We start from the raw sequence: 18,110 nt of genomic DNA on the forward strand, positions 1-18,110 counted from the left end.
TAGCAGGATGACATGGTGTTGACGTCAGCAAGTGACTGGATGCTGACGTAAGCTAGGGCTGACGTGGCACTAATGACGTCACTGGTGACGTCAGCTTGAACGAGAACGGCGCGTGTGGCACGTGGGGCACAGACGCAGAAGCTTCAGGCGGCGCGTGCAGGTGCGTGGGCACTCTGATGACTGCAAGACTTTCACCAACAGGTAGATCGTTCCAAGACAATCTTAGTGATACCTCCAGAAGTATGATTGGAGCAATATTTGCGGCGGAATGACACGTGCAGTGATCTTGTGCGGTGTTGGACTCCTCAACGATAGCGGTTGTAGGTTCGAAACCCGAAGACAACGTTTGGAAGACGTCGGGGGTTCAATGGCGAGAGGCTGCGGCGACTGTTGTGATGGTGGAAGCGATGTTGAGAGTGGAGTAACACCAATAAAGATAAGACTGCTAAGAAAAGGTCAGAGCAGTGGCTCTGATACCATGTTAGAAATACTGAAACGTAGTATTGTATTTCATAATAAAGGAATATACATGCGATGCCTTTATATAGGAGGCATATGTGTGCGGTACAAGTAAAGTGTAGTACAAGTACAAGTGTGTTATACAAGTAAAGTAGCTGGGCCTAAAGCCCATAACATAATATACATTAACACTCTACACTGTTTTAATTCTATAAAATGACTCAACTTTGCAAATTTTTAACTTCCAAAACAATTTAATAAAAGCAAGAACTAATTTTAAACATTTTGTGAAATACAAAAATTCATTTTCTGAACCAAAAAAAAAAAAAATGGCGCCCTTGACCTTCTTCTCGATTGGCTATACAAAGGATACCATAAATGTTCTATCCTTGCCTCGGCTGGCACTTATAAATGTTCCTTCTTTGATGATGTCTCTTGCATACAAGAATGTATGAATTTTCAATTTTATCCACTATCTCATATTTATGGGGATAAAAGTATTATTTGACCCATAGTCATGAGAAGGTATCTCAAGTATCCTGTCTCTCATTGTGGCAGGGTCCTATAAATAAATACAAAACAAGAACTGAAAATGCGGAAAAAAAAAAAACCCTAAACATGAACCAAAAAATCCCATTTGTTTCCATGTACAGGGAGGTTCTTGAACTTGGTTACAGTGGGGATTTTCATGACAGAGGCTTAGAGTCCAGATATTTTAGTTATTTTTGTGTTAGAGCCTAAGCCACAAAGTAGAGTGGTGTGCAATTCATTAAATTTTTTTAAAAAAGAAGATATATGTTAAATAATAGAGAATTTTGAAAATTTTTTAACAATGGCTTTCACTAAAAAAATTTTACCGGGTTAATTATGAGATTTTTAAAAAAAAAATTCGGACTCTTTGCAATTTAAAAATATAAAAAAGGGGAAATATTCTTTTCTAAGAAGGGTCCCAAAACAAAATAAACGACCACTTCTCTCTTTCTCTCTCTTAAATGGAGTAATTTGTAACTTCCTAGTTTGCACATTGTGGGTTTCGTTTAGTTCCAAAGCTTCAATTTTTTATTTATTATAATTGCATTTCTCAATTTTCATCATGTTTCTAATGTAGTTCTTCATCCATTCGTCCAGTATATACTCTATGTTAGAAATACTGAAACGTAGTATTGTATTTCATAATAAAGGAATATACATGCGATGCTTTTATATAGGAGGCATATGTGTGTGGTACAAGTAAAGTGTAGTACAAGTACAAGTGTGCTATACAAGTAAAGTAGCTGGGCCTAAAGCCCATAACATAATATACATTAACAGCCCCCCTCAAACTCAAGGTGGATGTGAGACCAGCTTGAGGTTGTCAACCAAATCACGAGTGCGTCCTTTAGGAAGTGCCTTGGTGAAGATATCTGCAAGTTAATCTTTGGAGGAGACGGAGAAAAGCTTGAGAGCACCATGAACAAGATGAGAACGGATAAAATGACCATCAATCTCGATGTGTTTAGTCTGTTCATGGAAGACATCATTGTGAGCAATATGAATGGCATACTAATTATCACAATAAAGGGGAGTAGCAGAGGATGTGGACACACCTAAATCCTTAAGAAGCCATCGTAGTCAAAGGAGCTCAGAGGTGGTGTCAGCAAGAGCACGATATTCTGCTTCAGTATTGGAACGGGCCACGAAAGTTTGTTTCTTACTTCGCCAAGAAATCAAAGAAGAACCAAGGAGAAAGCAATAACCTGTAGTGGACCTGCAATCAGTGGGATCTCCTGCCCAATCAGCATTAGAGAATGCATGAAGTACAAAAGGAGACTGAGCTGAGTAGAAAAGGCCGTGGAAGAGAGAGCCCTTCAGGTATCGTAGAATGCGCATAATAGCAGCATAGTGAGTCGATCGTGGAGCAGACAAATACTGGCTCACCTGATGAACAGCATAAGAAATGTCTGGACGAGTAACTGTGAGATAAACTAGGCTGTCAACCAATCGTTTGTAAAGAGAGGGATTAGACAATGGTTTCCCCCTCGAGGGTGTCAGATGCGCATTAAGTTCAACTGGAGTGTCAACAGTCTTACTATCAGTGAGTCCAGCTCGAGATAAAAGGTCAGATGCATACTTGGCTTGAGTAATATAAAGACCATCTGTGGAACGAGTGATCTCAAGACCCAAGAAATAGCTGAGATGTCCAAGGTCTTTCATCTTAAATTGCTGATTAAGAAAATCCTTGAGTTCTTGAATGCCACTGAGGTCATCACCAGTTATGATCATATCATCTACATATAGGAGAAGCAAAATGGTGCCTTTATCATTGCAACGAAGAAATAAGGCAGAATCATAAGGACTGGCAGTGTAACCTAAGCGAAAGATGGTGGAGCTGAACCTGGCAAACCAAGCTCGTGGAGCTTGTTTAAGGCCATAAAATGCACGTTGAAGGCGACAAACCTTGTTTGGTTCAACAGAAAGACTAGGAAGAGGTTGCATATAGACTTCTTCATGCAGATCCCCATTAAGGAATGCATTTTTAACATCCATCTGAAAAAGGTCCCATTTACTAGCAGCGGCAACAGCTAAAAGGGCATGAACAAAGGAGATACGGGCAACTGGAGCAAAAGTCTCTTCATAATCAATCCCATACTCCTGTGTAAAACCTTTTGCAACAAGACGAGCCTTGTAGCACTCGATAGACCCATCAGAGCGAGTCTTAATCTTATAGATCCATTTACAACCAACCACAAACTGACTAGGAGGGAGAGTAACCAGATCCCAAGTATGGTTTTTGGTTAATGCATCAATTTTCTCTTTCATTGCAATCTGCCATAAAGGGTCGGTAGAGGCCTCACGATAGGTTTGAGGCTCATGGAGTGTAGCAAGGGTAGTGTAACAATGATAGTCAAGCAAATGTGTAGGAATGGATCTTACCCGGGTTGAGTAGCGAGGTGGTATGTCTTGTAGAGGATCTTCAGGTGGAGCAGGAGCAGGGGACCTAGGCTCAAGGTGGGGTAGCTCGTCATCAACCTGTTCATCTACAACCTGTCTAGGAGAATCATAAAAAATATTTAGAGATTGAATAGAGAAGTCCAAAGGAGGATCAAGAGTATCTATAGAAGGAACAGAAGACTCATCTGGAAATATTTCTAAAACAGAAGACTTAGTTAGGGAAGAACGAAAGTGAGAGAGTTCAACAAACAAGCGGTGTTCCCAAAAGACAACATTACGGAAAACATGAAGACGATGTGAGACAGGATCATAGCACCGATACCCTTTTTGAGTTTCACCATAACTAAGGAAACAACAAAGTCTAGATCGAGGCTCAAGTTTGTTGTGCTCATGAGGCTGAAGAAGAACGAAACAAGCAGATTCGAAGGAGCGAAGGTAATGATAGTCAGGGGGTGACCCAAAAAACGCTCATACGGAGTCTGATTATGGATGACTGTGCTTGGAATGCGATTAATGGCATGAATAGCATGAAGAGCAGCTTCACCCCAAAATGGGGCAGGAACTTTGGCAAAAAGAAGAAGAGCACGGACAGTGTCAAGAATATGACGAAGTTTTCTTTCAGCTCAACCATTTTGTTAAGAGGTGCCTGGACAGGTTATATGATGTACAGTGCCATAAGAATGTAACAGAGCTTGAAAAGCATATTGAGTATATTCAAGAGCATTATCAGAACAAAAAGTTTTAATATGTTTGGAGAATTGTGTTTCAACCATTTTTGCAAAGTTACTGTATATTGGTAAGATTTCAGAACGAGATTTCATAGGAAAGATCCAACTATAACGAGAATAATCATCAATAAAAATAACAAAATAACGAGATCCACCAATACTAGTAACAGGAGAAGGTCTCCAAACATCAGAATGAATTAACTCAAAAATACTATTAGAGATAGATTCACTATTATTGAAAGGTAAAGCTGGCTGTTTTCCTAACTGGCATGAAGTACAATCAAAATTGTCTTTAGACACAAAACCCAACAGACCCTTAGAAGCTAACTGTTGTACCCGAGTAGATGAGGCATGAGCAAAACAAGAATGCCAAAGTGCGAGAGAAGGTAAGGAAGAAATTGCAGTAGCTGCAGGAGCAACAGAGACAGGAGCAACAGGTGGAAGATGAAGATTGCCCACGGGAAACATACGCCCAACCCTAGGACCGGTCCCAAGGTCTTTCCCCGTCCTCGGATCCTGCACAATACACCCAGAATAGTAAAAAATAAGGCGATATCCTAGTTTAGCTAATTGTCCCACAGAGCACAAATTATAAGATAGGTCAGGTACATGGAAGACCCCAGGAACAGAGAGGTTAGAGGTCGAAACAAAACCTAAACTATTCCCATGCATGGTGGAACCATCAGCTATATGAATATTAAGAGGATGTGGTGTAGGGTCAAGTTTGGAGAATAAGGATGAGTGAGGTGTCATGTGATTGCAACAAGCAGAATCAAAAAGCCAAGTTTGAGACTTACCAGGCAGAACCGAGAGAGCAGTAGAAAGAGATGCATTACCAGCCATACAAACAGCCTGAGCTATGATCTCCTGTAGTTCAGTGGGGGAGAGGTTGATAGTGGATCCAGAAGACTGGGACTCAGCTGAAATGGAAGGCATCGGCAGAGTAGGCTCAGTATTAGCAATAGCTGCAGTAGATTTGTTACGACGGTAACAAGTCTCAATGGTGTGGCCAGGACGCTTGCAATAATTGCAGAACTTCTTATTAGTCTGCTTGTGACGATTGCTAGCGCCAGTGGAATCACCTGATTGCTGAGGTTGCTTAATGGCAGGAGCAGAAGGAGTAATAGCTAAAACATTGAACTTATTTTGGGTTTGAAGGGTTGCAAGCCGAGCTTCTTCTCTAACCAACTCGTTTACAGCAGTATCAAGGGAGGGAGGAGGACTGCGATTAAGAAGTTGACCTCGGATGGGCTCAAAGTCCTTATAAAGTGACATCAGGAATTCATAGAGACGAAATTCATCTCTAAGTGTAGCATATTGCTAAGCATCTTTTGAGCATGCCCAAATTGGATTAGAAAGGTCAATTTGGTCCCAAATGAAGCGAAGCTGATCATAGTAGTCATTGATGGATTGCCCTGGTTCTTGTCGAAGTTGATGCAATTCAACTACCAACTGATATTTCATGGATCCGTGACTAGTGGAGTACCTTTTGGCCAACATGTCCCATACTGATTTTGCATCATCAAAGCTGCCCAACAAATTGGAGATGGAGGGAATGGAAGTGTTCCGAATCCATGTGAGGATCATATGGTTGTGACTATCCCATTCAATCATGCAACCAAGGAAGTTAGCATCTTCTTCACTTGCTCCCTTGATAGGAATGGTAATTGCACTAGCACAATAATGCCAGAGCATGCGACCCTTAAGAAAATTGCACATAGCTTGAGACCAAGATAAGTAATTCTTGTTCCCCTCCAATACAGTATTGATGGGGCAAGGAAGAAAAACATCCTTTTTATCCATTTAGAAACATAATATGCATAAAAAAGATTGCAAAAATGAAATCTACGTGAAAAACTGGGTAAGGAGAACCTGGACTGAAAAAGTCAACCCTGAAAAGTCAACGGTCAACAATCAGCGTAGATGACGTTAGCAGGATGACATGGCGCTGATGTCAGCAGGTGACTGGATGCTGACGTAAGCTAGGGCTAACGTGGTACTGATGACGTCAGCTTGAACGAGAACAGCGCGTGTGGCGCGTGGGGCGCAGACGCAGAAGCTTCAGGCGGCGCGTGCAGGTGCGTGGGCACTCTGATGACTGCGAGACTTTCACCAACAGGTAGATCGTTCCAAGACGATCTCAGTGATACCTCCAGAAGTATGATTGGAGCAATATTCGCGGCGGAATGACACGTGCAGTGATCTTGTGCGGTGTTGGACTCCTCAACGATAGCGGTTGTAGGTTCGGAACCCGAAGACAACGTTTGCAAGACGTCAGGGGTTCAACGGCGAGAGGCTGCGGCGACTGTTGTGATGGTGGAAGCGATGTTGAGAGTGGAGTAACACCAATAAAGATAAGACTGCTAAGAAAAGGTCAGAGCAGTGGCTCTGATACCATGTTAGAAATACTGAAACGTAGTATTGTATTTCATAATAAAGGAATATACATGCGATGCCTTTATATAGGAGGCATATGTGTGCGGTACAAGTAAAGTGTAGTACAAGTACAAGTGTGTTATACAAGTAAAGTAGCTAGGCCTAAAGCCCATAACATAATATACATTAACACTCTACACTGTTTTAATTCAATAAAACGACTCAACTTTGCAAATTTTTAACTTCCAAAACAATTTAATAAAAGCAAGAACTAATTTTAAACATTTTGTGAAATACAAAAATTCATTTTCTGAAAAAAAAAAAAAAAAATGGCGCCCTCGACCTTCTGCTCGGCATCAATGGCGCCCTCCTGAACCAGGCTTTATGAAAGTAAACTTTGGTGCTGCCCTTTTTAACCACTCAGACTCGGCTAGACTTGGTGTTATTGTGTGTGATTGGCATGGTGTCTCCCTTGGTGCTCTGTCAACGCGCACTTCGTTAGCTTCATCCGTAACTAATATGGAGGTTCTTGCCGGCCTCAGAGCGGTCCAATATGCAACTGAACTTGAGCTCTAGCGAGTAATAGTTGAAGGTGATTCGGCCATAATCATTGCAGTGGTCTCCCAGGGATGTTCCTTACTAGCTTCCTTTGGGAATATCGTGGATGATGTTCTGTGTTTACTGCCTAACTTTTCTTCAATTCAATTTTGTCATGTTAACCGCTCTGGTAATTTAGTAGCGGACGCTCTTGCAAAGAAGGCTTCATCCATTGTTGGCTGTCATGTTTGGCCGGATGCTTTGCCTTTGGACATTGCTACTTTAGACTTAAGGTCTAGTTTCTCCAAAAAAAAAAAAAAAAAAAAAAACCCTAATGGTGGAACAAAAATTTATTTTGACGAAAAGAGACCCACTTCAGAATTTGATACAGGGGATTGCCCTGCCAGAGAGCAGAGAGCCCCTAATTTGAAACTCATGTTTTGTTTGTATGTTTAAAAAAAGGAGGGAGAGTAAAGTAAAGGGAGAGAAAATAATTTAATTACATTATTTAGAAGTTTTTTAAGGAAGGAGAGGGAGGGGTTTCAACTATTACCCTTTTTAAATTAACAAAATTACAAATTATTGTTTTCCTAAACTTATTATAAATGATGTATGGTATATAATATCGGTAAGGTCTTTTTTTTTTTTTTTTTTTTTTTCACCTTCAGGAATAAATGAGTGGGGTGGGAAACAAATGCATTGCCACAGTTATCGTGTTCCTAAGCCTTTTCAAGGCAAGTATGTATCAAATATCTGAATCTGATGGTCAAAAAAGTTAATATCAGCTTTTGCAATTGATTTTTAAAATCAAAATATTTATAAAAATATTATAAAAAATAATAATAAATGAAAGAGACACTCAAAATTCAATATTTTGTTGATTTTTTCAGTAAACAAACAAACCAAACATTTTTTTTCTTATTTTAATTATAATCAATTAAGGATGGTTTTTTTTTAATATAATAAAAAAGCAGAAACAATATTTAATCATAGACCAATGTTGATTATTTAATTCACATAAAAAAATATAAAAAAAAAAATTGCATGCGATAGTCATAATTATTTAATCTAACAAATTAATCATAGACCAATGTTATAAGTCCATTTTCAAATAGGGGTAAATTTGTTTATTTAAATAATTTCCTCTCATTTCTATCATAATTTTTAAAACATCCAAACAAGAGGAAAGACTAATTACTCCCTTCCCCATTTTAAAAACATTCAAACAAGGTGGAAAATAACCATTCCCCTCTACTTTCCTCCACTCTACTCTCCTCCCCCTCTAAACTTTCAGACAAGCAATTAGGAATACTATAGTTTTTCCATGGCTTCATTGAGAAATGATGTGGCCTCGCTGATTTCAATAAAGAAAGTAGAATAGGTTTTGTATTGGAAAAGTCTAGCGAAATCAAAATTATTACTGATTCTTTCAACAAAATTGTGTTTGTCCTGTGGTGCATCTCAGTGAGGCAACTTTATGATAAAGTATATGAAATTTTCTGTAAAACTTTTGATGTCTAGTAGAATATATATATATATATATATATGATTGGGTTCAAGTTACACTTGGTGTAACTCTAACTAATGTTACACCGCCCAGTAATTTGTTATAGAATTCATATTTTGAAAATCTCTTCGTTGAATTATATATTCTAAATGTTCTTAACATTCATGTCAATTTTTATATCAATTGAATGTTATTTACCATTTGATCCATAAACTTATCTTTTATGCATTATTTTAAAATACAAAAACTTGAATTTAAACAATTGATTGTTGACATAGTTATTAATATTTGATTACCTTGAAATTTTGCAAGCATTGAGAATATACAAAGATAATATAATCTAATGGTAAATTTGTCAAAATTTACATAAAATTAAAAAATATTAAGTGGTGTAACATTGCTTCAAGTTACACCAAGTGTAACTTGAACCCAACTCTCTCTCTCTCTCTCTCTCTCTCATATATATATATATATATATATGTTGTAATAGTTGATAGTCAAGGTAGTGGCGGCAGCCTTAAAATTTTTTATTAGAGTAGTCATTAAGAAATTTTAATTATACACGATTTAATGAAAACAAAAATTGTATATATTGACATTAACAAAAAGACACATAAATACATATAGTTTTACAATTTTCTTCTACTAAAAAAATGAAAAAGCAAAATGGTATTGATGAGAGATAAAATGAGAATTGAGAATGCTGAGATGAAAGTAATAAAGTAAAAACCACCACACCCTTAGTGCGATGGTTACTCCACAAGTATGAGTGCTTGTAGGGTATGAGGGGCAAGGGTCCAGGTTCAAGTCTCCAAGAGGGAGTTTCAAACACATATACATAGGGATGTTTACTAAACTGCACAAACTGCAAAAACCGCACCAAAAACCGCTCGCAAAATGGCATAACTGCACCGCAACGCATGTAACAATGCACCACATTGCATGGTGCAGTGCAGTTTGCGGTTTTATAATAAAAGAACCGCACAAACTGCACTGCACCATCTTTATATATTAATATATTTATTTTTTTAATATAAAATATATTATTAATAGTTTAATAACTCTAGATTTCACCAAAAATAAATAAAATAAAATAATCATAGCAAGTGTTGATTAGGAAAGCCAACCAAAAATAAAGAAAAACTAGCTCAATAGTTTAAGATTTGGCCCAAAACAAAAGAAAAAAACCAGTTTTGGGTTGAGCAGGAAAAACATAAAATTTGAAAAATATATTAGTTTCAAACCGTTTAAACCACATCTTATACACCGCACCACACATGTGACTGCAAAAATGAGGTACAATGCAGTTACGGTTTTGGCTAAACTTTAAACCGCGCTGCACCACATCGCAACGCACATGTGACCGCAAAAATGAGGTGTTGTGCGGTTATGGTTTTGGGTAATGAATGATATATGTTGCAACTATGAGCCAAGCCACCGAGGAAAGCAGAGCTGATGTGACTGCAAATTCAAGGAGAGCAAAGCCGTTGGAATAATCGAGGAGAACTCATAGCCACAATATCTCTTTTGGTGTTGTTTCTAAGGAAAAATGAAATTAGGGATCATTTTTATGGAATGAGTTGAACGAGTTACAAATTTGAATTATTATGAATTTTTATTATTTGTTTTTGAATGGGCTTTTTGTTGAATATTTTGTTAATTTGTTGTTGTTTGGACTAGTTTTGTTGTTATTTGGACTAATTTTTACTGTTGTTATTTGAGCTTTTTATTATTATTATTATTATTATTATTATTTTTGTTTAAGGGGTTAAGGTTGGAGGATTAAATTGAACAAAAGTGAAGTCAAATGATTGGATTGAATTTTAAGCAAAGTTAAATAATGTAATTTGTAATTTTGCCTAATTTTAACTAGGCTTTTGGATTTTTTTTAATGTCAGGTCCAAAAACGATGTCTTTGTGGGAGTCACTAACGGGCAATTCTAACATAGACAAACATGAAGATTGAATTGAATGAAGTTGAAACTGAGATGATTGAATTGAACAAAAGTGGAGTTACAAAATGAATTGAAATTTACGCGAAGTTAGAGTGTAATTTGTAGTTTATCCTAATAACAATTTGCCATTTGCATTATAAAACTTGGAATCATTTTGATTTTGTCCCCTAAAAATTACATATTGCTTTAATTCGATCCTTTCAATTTAGCATTTATATCCTTTGATAAGGTGACCATTTAATACTATTTTAATTCGCCTCATAACTCACCTCAAAATGAAGGAATTTTAATATTAAAAAATTATGTCATTTTATTTATTAAAACCCCAATCCATAATAACTTGATGGCCATTGAGTATGCTTTAACATAGGTGTGAACTTTAGGGAACTGGAAACTCAACTGCCATTTTGGATGGGTCCAATATTGGGTCTAATTGATCTTAATATTGTCCTGCACATGGTTTACATTGTGTCCAATTAAGGTCGCTATCGTTGCCAAATGCAAGTTTTAGATCTCTTTTGCGAGTGCCATGGCCCATGGTGACAATGTAGTTACCAGTGTTGAGGGTGAGACCAAATTTACCTGGAAGGGTGAGACAACGTAGTTATATTCCTTAGGCATTGATCTTTGTATTCAATAGAAATGGTAACTCTGATTGGTGTGTATTCAACATTTACATTAGAAAATGAGTATGAGTTAAAAAAGTTTAAAGCCTATATTGTATATTCAAGAGTTATACCATTTTGAATATACATCACTATAAGTTTCTTTAAAAAACCTTCTTCCCTCTTTTCATGTGTGCGTGTTAAAAATAATTAGTATTCTTAAAAAAAAAAAAGTGTGTGTATTCAACATTTACAAAAATATTTATTAGAACTATTTTTGTTTTTTTATGTATTTAAGATTTTATAGACAACCACATCTAAATAATTCATTTAACCTAAAATAGTTAAGATTTTAAGAATTTCCATGTTGGAGTTAGAGCATTCGCAGCAGTGGTGGCAAAATTTTAGCAATTTAGCTACACAAAAAGTCACTTTATCTATTTTACCTACACACATGCTGCAGCAGTGAATCTATTTTAGCTTTCAATACAATAAAATAATATACACATCACAATAAAATAATATAACCACTATAATAAAATAATATATTCTACTAACCAAAAATAAACATCCACTCAACCATCAGCCACAGCCAAAGCCACAACCATACCCACCACCACCACCACCACCGGCCACAACCACCACTCTACTTTGGCAACCACAACACAACATAGAAAAAAAAAAAAAAAAAAAAAAAAAACCAAGGATGAAGGAGATGAGGGAATGGCCGGCGAGCTGAGGGAGTGGCCGGCGAGCTGAGGGATGAGGGAGTGGCCATCGGCGAGCTGAGGGATGAGGGAGGGGCCTCCGGCGAGCTGAGGGATGAGGGAGATGAGGGAGCGGTCGGCGAGCTGAGGGACGACGGAGATGAGGGAGCGGTCGGCGAGCTGAGGGATGAGGGAGATGAGGGAATGGCCGGCGAGCTGAGGGAGTGGCCGGCGAGCTGAGGGATGGGGGAGATGAGGGAATGGCCGGCGAGCTGAGGGATGAGGGAGCAGCCGGCAAGCTAGAGAGAAAAAAATTGAGGAAGAAAGAAGAAAAAGAGAAGCTGGAGAAAGAGAGAATAGGAAAAGATTATTTAATGAGAGAAGAGAGAGAAATGTAATAAAAAATATTTTTTATTTTTACTTGTGAGCTACAGTACACATCTAAAGATAGATGTGTATTGTAGTTGAGGAGCTAAATCTTTTAGATTTAGCTCCATTGCTGCGTGACATTTTTTGTGATTTTGAGCTAAAAAAATACCATTATACCTATATAGCACCACTACTGCAAATGCTTTTACTAGCTTATTTTAACCTAAAATCAGTCACAATTCATTCTATGGTGAAATAAATTTTTAAATAACTTAACACCATTTCAGCCCAAAAAAAAAAAAAATGAAATAAAAAACTTTAACACCATATTCACTTTTAGATGTAGCAAAACTGAAATTTTGTTATATAAATGAAGAAAATCTTGAGAAGTTCGACATAGATTTCCACTAATCTCACTCAATTTTTATTTCAAACATTGAGGACTTTTTATAACCCTCCAAATCACTAATCCTCAAAAGGATTTTACATAGATTTGTTACTCGCTCACTTTATTATATTACTATCACTCCATTAGCTACAACCACCAGGACGAAACCCAATCCTCCCTCCAACAACATCATATGCCACCTCTAATCCTTTCTGTTGTTCATTCCCGAAAATGGCAATGTTGCTTGGATTACTATTTCCAGCAAAGGCCAAACAAGCTTCTGTTTGGCTCAACATGACAAGTATTCCCACTTTGTCCAAATCCACGCTCACATCACCATCGAAAAAAAAGCTTATGCTTGGAATTGAAACAGACTGGCTCTTGCTAAGGTCATAGCATGTATCGAATGGAGAACTTGCGCTTGTCATTTGATAATTACGCATCATGTCACGAAATTTCGTTCGCAATGCATTATAGGCTGTAGGTGGCAAACGTGTAATGACCGTCCCAGAGTCAATGATAGTACCCACGGTCGAAAAAACCGATGTGGGAATCGATAATCTTTGTCCACCCACACTTATTCCAATCAAGTTGAGGCCGTAGAATGATGGCCCTTGAGAAAGTGTTAACATAGGTGTGAACTTTAGGGAACTCGAGACTTCATTTCCTTTTCCCAAAGTAAGGTATCCTGTTGAGCTAGTTGTGGACGGTAGACAATAAGAGAAAAACTGACTATACTTTTGAGCTGCTTGTTGCACAAGAGAAACTTGGCCGCGGCCGAGACCTAGCAACCCGGCAATGTCTTCGAAGAGGCCTTCATTGTCTTGGCCACAACCGAATATAAAATTGTCCACCACGTCTGATGTTATGGTTAGCCTTTCTTTGCTGAAGTATCCCATTGTAAATGAACCATCCCCATAGCGTACACGGTATAAGCACTTTGAGTCAGGGCACTGCTGTGGGCTTCCTATAGTACCAAATTCTCAAATTTATAATTTGCTTAAAAGTTAAAACAAGTGTATGTGTGACATCATCACTAGTGTCATTTTCTTTTCAATGACTGGCCAAGAACCTCTCTAATTTGCTTTTTGCAAAAGGATTGGGAGACTACTAATTTCACTAGAGGAGTCTATATATCTTGCTACTTAATAATATTACATTAAATGAATCAAAAAAAAAATTCATAAAAAGATATTTCATCAAATTTTCAAACTTTGGAAATTCTAAATTCATCATTCTGTTACTATTACGTTAACTAGATAGAAAATACATTATGGATAATTTATTTTAGGCTAAATTGCAAATTATGCCCCTAAAGTTTAGGGTGTTTGAATTTTATACCCTAAAATTTTAGAATTTGGATTTTACCTCTTGAAATTGAGGAGTGTTTGGATTTTACACTCTAAAGTTTTAGAATTTGGATTTTATCCCCCAATGTTTGGGGGTGTTTGAATTTCATCTCAAAAAATTTGGGGTGTTTGGATTTTACACCCTAAATTTTCAGAATTTGAATTTTGCCCTATGAAATTCTATTTCGTTTACATTAGCAGCCACTCCATCCATATTTTTCATTAAATGCCACATAAACTTGTCATACATATTTAGTTTATCCAATAAAATGATATCACATCATTTTTATTATGCCAAGCCATTTTTAATTATTTAATTTTTTTAGGCTAGAAAAATGATATGGCATCATTTTATTAAATAAACTAAACATGCGTTGCAAGTTTATGTGGCAATTAATGGAAAATATGGATGGAAGGCTTGCTAATGCAGACGGAATAGAACTTCAGAGGTAAAATCTAAATTCTAAAATTTCAAGGTGTAAAATCTAAACATCTCCAAACTTCAGGAAGTAAAATCAAATTTTAAAATTTTAGGGAATAAAATCCAAACACCCTTAAACTTTAGGGATGTAATTTGTAAATTAGTCTTTATTTTAATAAGTAAAATTTATTAAAAAATTAATTTATTTACTAAAATAGGTAGAAATAGCAATATCATTTCTATTTTGTAGAGTGAGATTGTGGTTTACCTGTGGCAGAAGTGAGTTGGGAGCACAAGGGTGTAGGACATGAAATGTTGGTGTAGGATGTAGATTTGGATGGATCAAAGATTGGGTCTTTTTGGTTATAGCACTGTGTTGCGCATGGTTCACACTGTGCCCAAGTGAGGTCACTACCAGTGTCAAATGCGAGTGTTTGATCTATTTTGGGAGTGCCAAGGCCCACAGTTACAATATAGTTACTTGTCCCAATGGTGAGACCAGAGTTAGCTGGAAGGGTGGTGGCCTGAGATTCTCTTAATTTGTTGCCATCTGAGTTCTTAGAAAACATGGAATGGATTGAGTTCACCCTGGATTGGTCTTGAAGGAGGATTTCAGTGTGATTAAGAACTTGTAATTGGTCTTTGTTGCTTTGAAAGCATGGGCCATATTTGTGTTTCACTGTTAAGGATGCCTCCCTGTTTGGACCTGAATACAAATTAATACCTCAATCAAGATCACCTCTTAGCAAAGGGAGATTAAAATAAACATTATAGCAAAAATAAAATTAAAGTAGATAAGATCGACAACTAAGGGATTGTGACGAGAGATTGACAAACATACTGAAGATGATTTAACTAAAGTAATTAGGATTAAGTACTAATAAAGTGATGTAACTTACTTGAATAAAATTGAAGATTACAAATACGAGAGCCGAAATACAAATATTGAAGATGAACTACAAGGCTACACTAAGGAAATCGAATACAAGAATATTACTAATGCACTAATCCTACTTGCAGATGGAACTACAAAAGCTAGAAAAAAATATGATGTCTTGTTGAAGATTAATGTGTTGACTGTTGAGTGTTGTGTCCTTCATGCGAAACCCTTTTTTTATAGGCAAAGGTGGTGAGTATTTTCCGCCCATAACTACCCAAGGAAGTAAGGAGTAGCTTTCTTATATCTTCCTTGAGTGACAAGTGTCTTCACATTTTAATGCTGTAATTGATGCCGATTTTGCTGCTCTTTTTCTTTTTCTTTTTTTTAATAATATTACAGCCTTCTTCTCAAAAAAAAAAAAAAAAAAAAAATTTTTTTTTTTCTTTTTTTTTCTTTTTTAATAATAATATTACAGCCTTCTTCTCAAAAAAAAAAAAAAAAAATCAAGTGTCATTCCACATATAGTGTAGCGTGGCTGCCAAACTAACACACATACACCGATGGCTCACTCAATTCATGCATGGGTTGAAGTTAAAAAGCTATTGGCAGGCAGCCCTTTGTGGGATAAATTAAGCAATGGCTGCCATTTAAATAAACATGTCCACAAATTTCAATTATGATAGGCCACGCCTCTATAACCCAATGGACAAAATTCCTCCTCCTGTCCAAACTTCTGTGAGATTTTTGTGAGGTTAGCGCTATTTTAAAGTTTTGAATCTAAAATTCATAGGCCTAATTTTTGTTAGGTTATAAAAATTAACGCTTGTTAGGTTTCTACAATTGACTAAATTGCATCCCTTCTAAAATTATAGTTTTACAGGTGCTGTAACAATACAGGCCATAATATATATATATATATATTTTTTTCCATCTAGTTTTTTGCATTATAGGCACTGGCAGCTCCACATTGAAGGCAGGGTGACCACCCTGACCTAGAAAAATATAATTACTAATATAAATTTAAAATTTTACGATTTTTTATCTTTTAAAAAAAATTGTGACCATCTAAATTTTTTTAGGTTTAATATTATTAAATTTTGGACAAAGTTTGGCAACAAACTTGGTTGTAGATTAAGGTTACAACTTCACTTAATATTTTTTTATTGTATATGAATTTTGACAAATTTACCATTAGATTACATTTCCTTCTTATATCCTCCATACTTACAAAATTTCATTAAGATCAAAGATCAATGGCTATGTCTTCAATCAAATATTTAAATTTCGAGTTTTTGTAGCACAAAATTTTACATAAAACATAAGTTTATGGGCCTAATTATAACATCTGATTGATATAAAATTTGACATGTATTTTAAAAACATAAAGAACATACAATTCAACGATTAAATTTTCAAAATATGTAATCCTGTTAATTTGTTTAGTAAGAGTTGTAGCTAAACTTTGTCCTTAAACTTTGGTCCCCTTAACAATATCTTAGGTCCTTACAAATAAAAAGGAAAAGTATAAGAAAAATTTTATTGAACTAAAATTTTGAAAGAGATGTAACTTCCAGCATTGATAATAAGACTATTATGCAACGATTTCAACATAAACTCACAGGAGGAAGTTATAAAACTTTATGTATTTTTGTGTGTGTGTGTTTTTTTTTTTTGTCAATATATGAAGTTATACTTTTATTAAATTTTGTATAATTTAAATTTTATAATTACCTCTCTAATTTTTTTTTTTCAGAGTTGCCACTGATTTTAGGAGGGTCAACGATAATTACAATAATAGTAAAAAATGGCAATAATGACGACCGTGATGATGACAATGATCATATAATTATAATACAATTAGAGAGCTGAATTGCTGGAGAGAGAGAGAGAGAGAGAGAAAGAGAATTAAACCTTTGGTAGTAGCAGTGCAGGTAGATGATGGTAATAGAGAGCTGACTTGAACGGTATGAGTATGATGAAGGTGGTAGCTTTCTGTAGATTTTCTAACTTCATGGGCATAAAGGCATAGAAAAGCAGAGAAACTATAGAGTATAAATGTGAGGAAGGGTGAGATGCGACAAGCCATGATTTAGCCTTTCACTCAAAACCTTGTACTCCTTCAGTACCATTTATAGGGGTTTGGCCTGGTAATTAAGTGGATTTACATTCTCCCACTGCTAAATTTGATTAGTGAATTGACTCAATTTAACTATATGGCTCTTAACTTATAGACTACTGATGGTGGCTTCAATGCCTCCTTTTCTTTTGGTCTCATTATTGTAATTATCACCGTGTAACCTGTTTGATGAGAAAGGTAGAAAAAATATTAAAGAAAGTCAGTATACGACATTCGTTTTCATACCATTCTTGTTTTGAGTTGTGTGGGACTTCAATGTAGTCTATTTTTTCATTTTAGTTTGACGAATGGTACCTGGTAAGTAATGGCGGGACCAAAGAGTGTGAAAGAGAGAAGGTTACGAGACTTCTCCAATGCACTAATCAGAAATCTTTTGCCACAAGGTCTGGATGGAATTTTTTTTTTTCGGCTAAGACAAACTTTTCATTAAACTTTAAGGAAGTCAAGCCCATCTTTCACACACCCAAAGCAGAGGGAGGCAAAGGAGAAATATTACAATAGAAATTTGGGTTGAGGGGAGAGACAACCTTAGCCAAGGCATGCACAACAAATTTTTAACTCCCTTTTAACCCAAGAGTAACTCAAGAGAAATGGCAACTAAGGGTATGTTTGGTACACTGAATGTGAATTATGACAGGAATTGTAATCTTTATTACTAGGAATAAAATGTGTTGTAATGTAATAACTAAACCTATTCATAAGTTTGGTTGTGAGTTATAAAATTAGAATAAAACTTAAGATTTATTTTAGGAAATATTTTA

The 18,110-nt window shown here is 36.2% G+C and overlaps 1 protein-coding gene across 1 annotated transcript; it reads right to left on the reverse strand.

Annotated features, from left to right (window-relative positions):
* Positions 1-12,503: 12,503 nt before the first annotated feature.
* Positions 12,504-17,501, reverse strand: LOC112039155 (aspartyl protease family protein At5g10770). Its single transcript, XM_065763527.1, has 3 exons — positions 17,124-17,501; positions 14,601-15,038; positions 12,504-13,529 (listed from the first exon to the last, which is right to left on the reverse strand). The coding sequence occupies exons 1-3, from the start codon at positions 17,296-17,298 to the stop codon at positions 12,706-12,708; spliced, it is 1,437 nt and encodes a 478-aa protein (XP_065619599.1). The 5' UTR covers positions 17,299-17,501; the 3' UTR covers positions 12,504-12,705.
* Positions 17,502-18,110: the final 609 nt, after the last annotated feature.

This window comes from Quercus suber, unplaced genomic scaffold, assembly GCF_002906115.3.
Source record: "Quercus suber isolate HL8 unplaced genomic scaffold, Cork oak 2.0 scaffold_511, whole genome shotgun sequence".
In the NCBI taxonomy this organism is placed as follows: domain Eukaryota; kingdom Viridiplantae; phylum Streptophyta; class Magnoliopsida; order Fagales; family Fagaceae; genus Quercus; species Quercus suber.

Coding starts and splice junctions, on each gene's coding strand:
- LOC112039155 (XM_065763527.1), bottom strand. CDS start 17,298: ATGGCTTGTCGCATCTCACCCTTCCTCACATTTATACTCTATAGTTTC. Junction 15,039..17,123: donor CTGCACTGCTACTACCAAAG/GTTTAATTCTCT, acceptor ATTTGTATTCAG/GTCCAAACAGGGAGGCATCC. Junction 13,530..14,600: donor CCAACTCACTTCTGCCACAG/GTAAACCACAAT, acceptor TTGGTACTATAG/GAAGCCCACAGCAGTGCCCT.